This window comes from Diabrotica virgifera, chromosome 10 (genome assembly GCF_917563875.1).
Source record: "Diabrotica virgifera virgifera chromosome 10, PGI_DIABVI_V3a".
In the NCBI taxonomy this organism is placed as follows: Eukaryota; Metazoa; Arthropoda; class Insecta; order Coleoptera; family Chrysomelidae; genus Diabrotica; species Diabrotica virgifera.
The window spans coordinates 55,498,999-55,508,247 of record NC_065452.1 but is presented as its reverse complement, the minus strand read 5'-3'; the positions used below and the strand labels follow the sequence as shown (position 1 = coordinate 55,508,247).

Below are 9,249 nucleotides of genomic sequence, written 5' to 3'. Positions count from 1 at the left end.
AATGTATTTTTGGCGACTGTGAAACTGGAAAATGTTTATCTTATAGAGATTAAGTGGCTCTGAGTTGTTTATATAATATATTTGTTGCTATCTAGTGGGTCAACTGTGCGAAAAGCTAAATCAGCGAAAAACATATGTATTGAGCTAAGATATAGCTATCAGAATTTCGTTTGGTTTAATCCTCTTTGCGAGAGAAAGAGTTACTGCCTTTAAGGGCGTGGTTGAAGTTTGCTTAAATCTTTTCTATTCGTTTTGAAATAAAGAATGGGGAGATGGAATGAGTTTTGGGGTTGTGAGAGAGTTCTGGAGAGATTCGAGATCAGTTCTGGTAGTCCAGAGTAAGAAGCTGGTGCCTTTCGGTCAGCAGGCTCTTTCCCTTGCTGACGGAGAAAATTGTTGATAATAGTTCAATGGAGATAGTTGTTTGTATTTAGTACAATTCAGTTTTTGTTCCAGAGCCGAAGTAGGCTTAAGTGGCTGCTGTGGTCGTAGAGTGTAAATTCTCGACCGTATTTTGTGTTTCTAGTGATGGATTATACTGATCCATTGGTTTTTGTCGAAAAGTTCTTCGTTTATTTTAATTAAGTTTAATCAATAACAATAATAATAATAATAAAAATAGTATCCACGTGTTGCATACAATAAACGAACAATGGAATTTCATCTCTAATATAATTAATAGCTGTACTTTATCTGTTAAAATAAGTGTCGTTATGTGCCGTGACAACAAATGTGCCGTAACATCAGGACAGTGTTTAACACCTTAACTGCCGCATGGACGGACTATGGATCACCCACGGATAAAGAACACAACAAGGTACTTGCGCTTTTTTTAATTGTTGAATTCTTACGTTTTCTCGCCAATTAGTAAAATGATTAAATATTTTTTTAACAACTTTGCTAAATTTTTATTTGTTCAATAAAGTAATAATTGTGTTTATTTATTAGATTTTATTTAACAATATCTATCCTTCATTTAAGTAATCACGCATGAAAGTAGCCTCTACGGTAAGTACAGATACTTCAAATAACCGGCATTCTTAATTTTATATTTTTTTATAAGTAAGCATATATTATATTTTTTTTAATTATGGCGCCCCTCGAGCATTTAGGTTTCAATTTTATTTAACATCTGTAAGGAATCCACACCCCTAGTTCTCTGAAGACTTAGAGCTACCGAGGTACATCAAAAAGTTAAGTAGCACCAAGTATATTTTTATATTTTGTTTAATTTGGCACTTAACGTGTTAATAATAATGGTGTTATACAAATAGCGCCTATTCGCTAGTGCTACAAATAGCGCCCATTCGTGGGAGTGCTATAATATGCCATTAATGGTTTTACAGTGGCTTTATAAATTCTTGACTTCATGGCATTGTTAATGGTCTGTTTCGCCATATAGTGTTATTAAGGCATCCTGCCAGTCTATTTGCTTAGAATAGAATAGAATAGAAATATGCTTTATTGTCATGAAAAATTGTACAATTTTATCGACAAAGCTTATAAAAAGTGAAGAAAACAAAACAATAACAATCAAATTTACTAAAATTACATAAATCGTCAATATATTTACAATAATAACAATAATAATGAAGTTAAACAGAAGTAATCAATTGCAAAATTTAAGTAAATTGCAAATGCAGAGTTTACCTAGTAATTAATAAGTTTAAAAGTTAAGCTGCTGCATATGACGCCCAAATATAGACAAAAAAATGATAATAAAAATACTACATATGCAAAGGGTACTGTAATTTCTTAGTTATTGATTAAGAAAATCTTCTACTGAATAATATTATGGTCTTTCAGATAGGTAGGCTTTTGTCAGTTTACGGAATTTGGGGAAAGATGCTGCAGATTTAAGTTGTAGAGGGAGATGGTTGTAAAGTTTTTTTGCGGAATATAGATTTCTTTACTAACTCAGAGGACGGGGTCGGCATATAGACGTCAAACGTAGAATTTCTCGTGAAGTAGTCATGATTAGGTCTTGGTGGAAAGAAATGTAGATGTTTGCGAATTAAGCAAACAGTTTCTAAAATATACTAAGATGGAAGGGTTAAAATTCTGTGATCTTTGGAGTAACTTCTGCAATGTGTTGTTCTTCTGAGGCCAAACAGATATCTAATTGCTCTTTTTTGTAATTTGAAAATAACATCGAATTGGGTAGCTGTACCAGAACCGCAAAAAGGAAGACCATAACGAAGATGTGACTCGAACAAAGAAAAATATATTATTTTGGAAGATGCTAAATTGAGTTCATTCGAAACAGATCTTATAGCATAGCAAGCTGAGGATAGTTTCTTCCTTAACAAAACGATATGGTGGGACCATTTACGGTTGCTGTCTAAAAAAATACCAAGAAATTTTACAGAATCAACGGTACTGATCTGGCTGTTATTAAGAGGTAAGAGTTGAAGGACTCCTTTATATGACAATGCTACTGTATTATCTACGTTAAACGAGAGTAAATTAGAGTCAGACCAGGTTTTTATTGTAAGTAGATCAGAAGTTATATTAGCATGAAGAGTTGCAATATTTGAGTTGCTCCAAGTGATACTGGTATCATCAGCAAAAAGAAAGATTTTTCCATCGATTTTTAAACTAGTGATGTCATTAATAAAAATAAGGAAAAGTAGAGGACCCAATACTGAACCTTGAGGTATCCCACATACAATGTTTTTGAGGCTAGAGTCTGTATCATTTGCTCTAACCAGTTGTTTCCTATCATCCAAGTAAGATTGGCTTTATGGACTGGATTTCTCATTTCTTTATCCAGGTCTCCGTAACTGGACAATGCAATTCCAAGGTATTTTATTTCCATTACTTGTTCAATACTGCTGCCATCAATTGCTGTTATAAATCTAATTGGTTCTTTACTTATTACTATTGTTTGAATTTTCTGAGAGACCCTTTATAATCAGATTAATTTTATAAAAGTTGAAGTATGCATTAGAATCCTTTGCATGAAATATTTTATTATTAAAAAATAAAAATATTGTATGTTATTTGTAAAACAACATTTTTCCGTTCTAATAAGTAATACCCACACTAAACCTAAAATACCAAATAATAAAGACTATATAACAAGATTATCTTAATAAGCTCCAAGACCAAATATTCCAACGTTAACTGGATATTTTTTAAAAAAATTTTCCTGTCTCAAAGGATAATAAAATAACCTAAAGCTTTGTGTTTATAAGAGCTCCGTAGGCAGCTTAAAGCTTTGTAATATAATTTAATAAATTTTCTAGTTTTACTTTCAAATTATATATTCCTTTGAATCGTTTTCTGAGTATGTTTAGATCAAAAGCTCTCATTTGTCTAGTATGCATTTACCTAGTTCTCGGATAGATGAAGCACAAGGCACAAGTCAGTTTATGAAATCAGACATCAGACAAAACATCCACTATCAGCGTTTTCTCTAAATTAAATCGCTTCCAGGAAAATAAAACGTAATATCTAATAATTATGTAATAAACACAGATAAATACACATTATACGGGTGTAATAAAAGGTCATAGTCATAATATATATTAAATTACATATTCTGGGACCAAAAATAGTTAGATTCAACCTAACTTACTTTAGTACAAATGTGCACATCAAAAAGGTTACAGACCTTTGTAATTACAAAATGAAAATCGATTTTTTCCAATATATCGAAAGCTTTTAGGGATTTTATATTGAAAATGAACGTGTGGCTTTCTTATAGCAGGAACATCTTTAAAAAATAACAGTGAAATGTGTATATCTCATAAAAACTTTTTGGGGCTTTGTTTCCTTAAACTCCCTATGTTGGATAAGGGGTTGTATTTACTTTTATATGGGGCTGGTTACCAGGAATACACTTATTAAACTATCAGTACTTTATTCGACGTCAGGTACAGTTATTAATACATTGGGTGGAATGCACAAAACGTAGTAACTGCTAACGTTTCAAGTATGTACCATATATTTGAAGATTTTACTACACTTACAAAGTATTATTACACTTACAAAAATGCGTTGTAAGTGTTTTACTACACTTTCAAAGCACTTAATGCTTTGTAAGTGTAGTAAAATCTTCAAATATTTGGTACATACTTGAAGCATTAGCAGGTACTACGTTTTATGCATTCCGTCCATTGAACCGTACTCAGCTGATGACGGCACTAAACATATGTATTATAATACGCTACGCGGCACATATTAGGTAACCCCAAATTTAACTGAATATCCAAATCTATAAGAATCTCATTTATTTATTAAATCGATATATTTTGTGTATATTTCTACTTTCATTTCTATGTCAAGTTTAGGTATGATTTAATAATATGTTTACTGCTTATTTGGCAGAAGTCCCCGTGTCATCACGAAAAATAATAAAGCCCTCGGTTCGCATAATCTTCCTCCCGAACTTTTCAAAAGCGGCGGTGAAGCCATCTTGAAACACATGCATAAACTGATAACTGCAATCTGGCAACAGAAAGAAACACCCACAGACTGGAAGTTGGGTGTATTCCGGTAGGTGTGTTGCCGGAATTAATTGAAATGAATATAATAAAACGAACGGTAAATATTTATATATTTTCGTAACAAAAGGTATTTGCGCTTAGGTCTATCTCGAAAAAGGGCCGAACGATTTGTGTGTGATTCGTTCACCCGCTGTGTCGTGACTAAAAAGAAAACCACAACGAAAGTTTGTTGATGTTTCTTCCCCCTGACCAGATGACAATAAATCATATAGCTCTGGCGTATACTTTGGCAGTTTTAAGATAACACCCTTGACTGCCTTAGTGAGTTGTTGACATAATGGTCTGATATGGTAATTAATTTATGAGGACTTCAGTTTGTTAAACTGCCACTCCAAAAGCATATGGTCAGGGGATGCATTCGTTTCGTAAAACCATGTCTTTCTTAGCGTGTCTGTTTTGCATATTAACGGTGACTTTATATGACCCATATTATTTCGTTTTGAGAAAAAAAAAATTGAAATTAAAATTAGCAAAAATATTAATTAAAGCGTATCGCTATACACCCCCCTCCGAGAGACTAAGACGATAGATAATACATAATATATACAAATTATAATGAAAAATGAAAATAGATAAAAAAACAATGCAAAGTTTATACGAGGAGAAAGAAAAAATCACTTGATTCACTGTGAACTGACACTTTCTTGGTAACTTACAGTAAATCTTGCTTTCCTCTTCGGTCTGTTGTTTGTTTTGCTGGATATTGTCATTTTTTCTGTTCCGTGATGGGTACTTTCGTGAACTCGTAAGCTGGTTTCAATCTGTCTATGAAAATTGTTGTTTCTTTTCCATTTACCCGGACGACAAAAGTCTTGTCACCTCGCTTAACAACTGGAAAAGGACCGTGATATGGGTTTTCTAAGCTGCTTTTGATTGTATCACGGCGGATGAAAACGTGAGAGGTGGTTTTCATGTCTTTGAAAATGAAAGTACTTTTGGATCCATGATGCGACACGGTTGCGTAGGACGGAGGTTTTCGAAATGGTTTCGAAGCGTTTTTAAATAAATGTGAGCATTGTCGTCGGTGTTTCTTTGTGACGAAAACAATAGTTCACCTGGCAAACATAATGGTTCTCCGTACACGAGTTCGGCGGCTGAAGTACCTAAATCTTCTCTCCACGCTGCTCGTATGCCCAGTAACACTGCAGGTAGGCTTTCGGTCCATCGGATGTTTTCATGACATCGAATTTCTGCATTTAACTGTCGATGAAACCTTTCTACCATACTATTTGCTTGCGGATGATAGGCGGTTGTTCTTAAATGGGTAGTTCCAGTTAGTTTGCACATTGATTTGAAGAGATGCGATTCGAATTGTCGGCCTTGATCTGTTGTGATGCGCTTGGGAGTGCCGAAACGAGCTATCCAACCAGAAAAAAATGTTCTGGCTACTGTATCTGCTTCTTGATTAGGCATCGGGAAAGTTTCTGGCTAACGTGTGAAACGGTCAACGCATGTTAGACAGTATCTGTTTCCTTCTGAGACCGGCATCACTATAATGTCTATGTGGACATGTTCGAATCGGCTGGAAGGTGGTAGAAAACTTCCAGTAGGTGAAACAATGTGGCGCGATATTTTCGATTTTTGGCACTGTAGACACGCTCGAGTCCATTTCCTCACATCTGATTTAATGGATGGCCAAACATATCGCTGTGTGATCATCTTCACAGAACTGTTGATTCCGGGATGTGCTAGGTTATGCGTGGTGCTAAAAATTGCCATTCGAAGTGGTTTCAGTACAAATAGTCTGGCTGTAGATGTTGATATATCACAGTACAAACTCACGTTTTGTTCGGAAAAGCGTATTTTCTTCATTTGAAGTGATGTTTTCTCACTTAAAAAAGTTTGCAGTTCTGGATCAGTTTCTTGTGCGAGAGCTAAGTCAGTGATGTCGATATCTTTCTTGATGCTATCGACTCGAGTTAGTGCGTCTGCCACAATATTTGTTAATCCAGAAATGTGCTGAATGTTAGTGCAAAACTGTCCTATATAGTCTAAATATCTAAACTGTCTAGGACTACATTTATCTAGCTTCTGAGTAAAGGCGAAGGTGATTGGTTTCTGGCCTGTGTATATCGTTATGTCCTTGCCTTCGATCATATGTCTGAAGTGTTTTATGGCTAGATATATAGCTAATAGTTCTCTGTCGTATGCACTATATTTCTTTTCGCTATTTTTTATTAAGGTGAGAATTTCTTAGAAAAGAAAACTAAAGGTTTCATACTTGTATCCGTTTTTTGTTGTAGTACAGCTCCCGCGCAAAAATCGGAAGCATCACAAGTGATGGAGATATCAACATCGTTTACAGGGTGGCTCAGTAAAGCAGCGTTAGCTAAACTGTTTTTGCAGTCGTCAAAGGCTTGGATTCGCTGTGGTGTCCATTCGATTGGTGCTTTTCCTTTGACATTACCTTTTAGGGCATCATGTAGTGGTGCTTGTAGCTCAGCTGCATTGGGTATGAACCTTCGGTAGAAGTTTAACATACCTAGAAATCTGCGTAGGTCTTTCACTGTTTTTGGCTGAGTGAAATTTTGTACAGCTGCTACTTTTTCTTGTGGAGGTGTGAGTCCTCCGTCTGATACTGTGTATCCTAAAAAGGTAATCTCGTTTTTGCCGAGTTGACACTTCGCTGGATTTATCACAACGCCAAACTGCTTGAGCCTTTTGAAAATCTCTTCCAAATGCGACATATGCTGCTCTTCGGATTCTGATGCAATGAGAATGTCATCGATGTAGGCGTAGGCAAAGTCTAGACCACGTAAAATCTCGTCTATGTAACGCTGGAATGTCTGTCCTGCGTTTCGTAAACCAAAAGGCATATATAAGTATTCGTACAGCCCAAATGGTGTGGTAACGGCGGTTTTTGGTATGTCTTCGGTGGCTACTGGTATCTGGTTGTATGCTCTCGCTAAATCTATTGTAGAGAAAATTGTCTTACCAGCTAGCGTCTGACCGAAATCTTCGATGTGCGGAATTGGATATCGATCTGGAACTGTTTTTTGGTTTAGACGTCGATAATCTCCGCAGGGTCTCCATTCCTCACCTTTCTTCGGGACCATGTGCAGTGGAATAGACCAGTTACTTTTTGATGGTCTTATGATGCCTAGTCGTAGAAGATTTTCGAACTCTTTTTTAGCCCATTGTAGTTTGTCAGGTGCTAATCGTCGAGGCTTCGAAAAAACGGGTGGACCTGGTGTTGTATCGATGTGGTGCTTGGTTTGATGTTGAATGTCTTTCACGATACCGGCGGGTCGCGTGATTTCCGGAAATCGTAGCTGCAGTTCGTGGTAACGCGACGCTTCCGCGATAGTCTTTACGCTGCCGTCGAAACACTCTTTAACGAGTCCCTTTGTTCGAAGGATTGTCGTACTGTCTACTAAGCACTGGTTAGCAATGTCCACTAGGAGAGCGAAATGGGAAAGTAAATCGGCTCCGATAATGGGCTTTGAAATGTCCGCCACTACGAATCGCCACGTAAAATCACGCCGTAGTCCGATGTTTAATGTTAAGTTCACATAGCCGTACGTCGCGATTTTAGTGTCATTGGCCGCGTATAGTTCGTATGAAGTCTTTTCGCGTGCACCCCGTACATATTTTCGCGGGAAAACGCACAGATCGGCTCAGGTGTCGATTAAAAACTGTTTTTTTGTATCATAGTCTGTTACGAAAAGGCGGCGAGACTTTGGGCTTCGATCGGATGCCGCATTTACCGACTGCCCGCGATGTTTCCCTGATGCTTGCACGGAGGAGAGCACTTTTGAGCCTGGTCACATAATATATCACTATTATGTTCCCTACTGTAGCTACTGTCTCTAGGATATGGTCTGCGTCTTGAGTTGCTGCGGTTGCGACGGTATGTGTTTGTTTGTGCTTGAGCCTGCGACAAGCTAGCTAGCTGGATTTTCATGTCAGCTAATTCGGCTGTCAATTTAACAATGGTGCTTTCAAGAGCGTTAGAAGCTTCTGAAATTTGGGTCCTAGGAGCTATAGCTTCAGATATTGTGTCAGCTAGCTCGGCAACTGCGTCCAAACTAGCTTTAGCTTGAGTAGCTAGAATAGCCTCTGTAGACGCTGGCAGTCTACCTAACCACAGAGACCTTACAATATTGTCTGGTACCGTTGTGCCTGCTAAAGACTGTAAATGTCGTAAGAACTGCGAAGGTCTTCGATCGCCCAGTTCTTCATGCTCAAGTAGTCTTTTAATTTTTTGTTGCTGTGATGCACTAAGTCTCTTAATTAATTCTGATTTTAATTTTGCATAACTCTCTGTGGCTGGTGGTGAAACAATGATGTCCCTAACTTTTAATATGTAGGCTGTGTCTAAATTGGCAACTATATAGTTGAATTTGGTTGCGTCACTGGTTATATTTGCCAGTGTAAATTGGTTTTCTACTTGCAGGAACCATATTTCAGGATCGTTGGGCCAGAACGGTGGGGTTTTAACTGAAATCCGATCAACTGAAACACTGGTGTTGGCACTGGTATTACCGTCCGTCATTTTCGATGTTCACTGTATATTATTAACCGGCAAAAGTATATTATTAACACTAACTTTTTTTAAATTTTCGCGGCGTTTTAAATACTCGCGGGGTCACCAATGTTCCGGTAGGTGTGTTGCTGGAATTAATTGAAATGAATATAATAAAACGAACGGTAAATATTTATTTATTTTCGTAACAAAAGGTATTTTCGCTTAGGTCTCTCTCGAAAAAGGGCCGAACGATTTGTGTGTGATTCGTTC

The 9,249-nt window shown here is 36.9% G+C and overlaps 1 protein-coding gene across 1 annotated transcript; it reads right to left on the bottom strand.

The window, feature by feature from the left end:
• Window positions 1-8,214: 8,214 nt before the first annotated feature.
• LOC126893026 (uncharacterized) lies at window positions 8,215-9,006 on the bottom strand. Its single transcript, XM_050662968.1, has one exon. It carries the CDS (start codon window positions 9,004-9,006, stop codon window positions 8,215-8,217), a length of 792 nt encoding a protein of 263 aa, XP_050518925.1.
• Window positions 9,007-9,249: the final 243 nt, after the last annotated feature.

Bases quoted from the DNA above. Each gene is read 5' to 3' on its own strand.
- LOC126893026 (XM_050662968.1), bottom strand. From the start codon at position 9,006: ATGACGGACGGTAATACCAGTGCCAACACCAGTGTTTCAGTTGATCGG.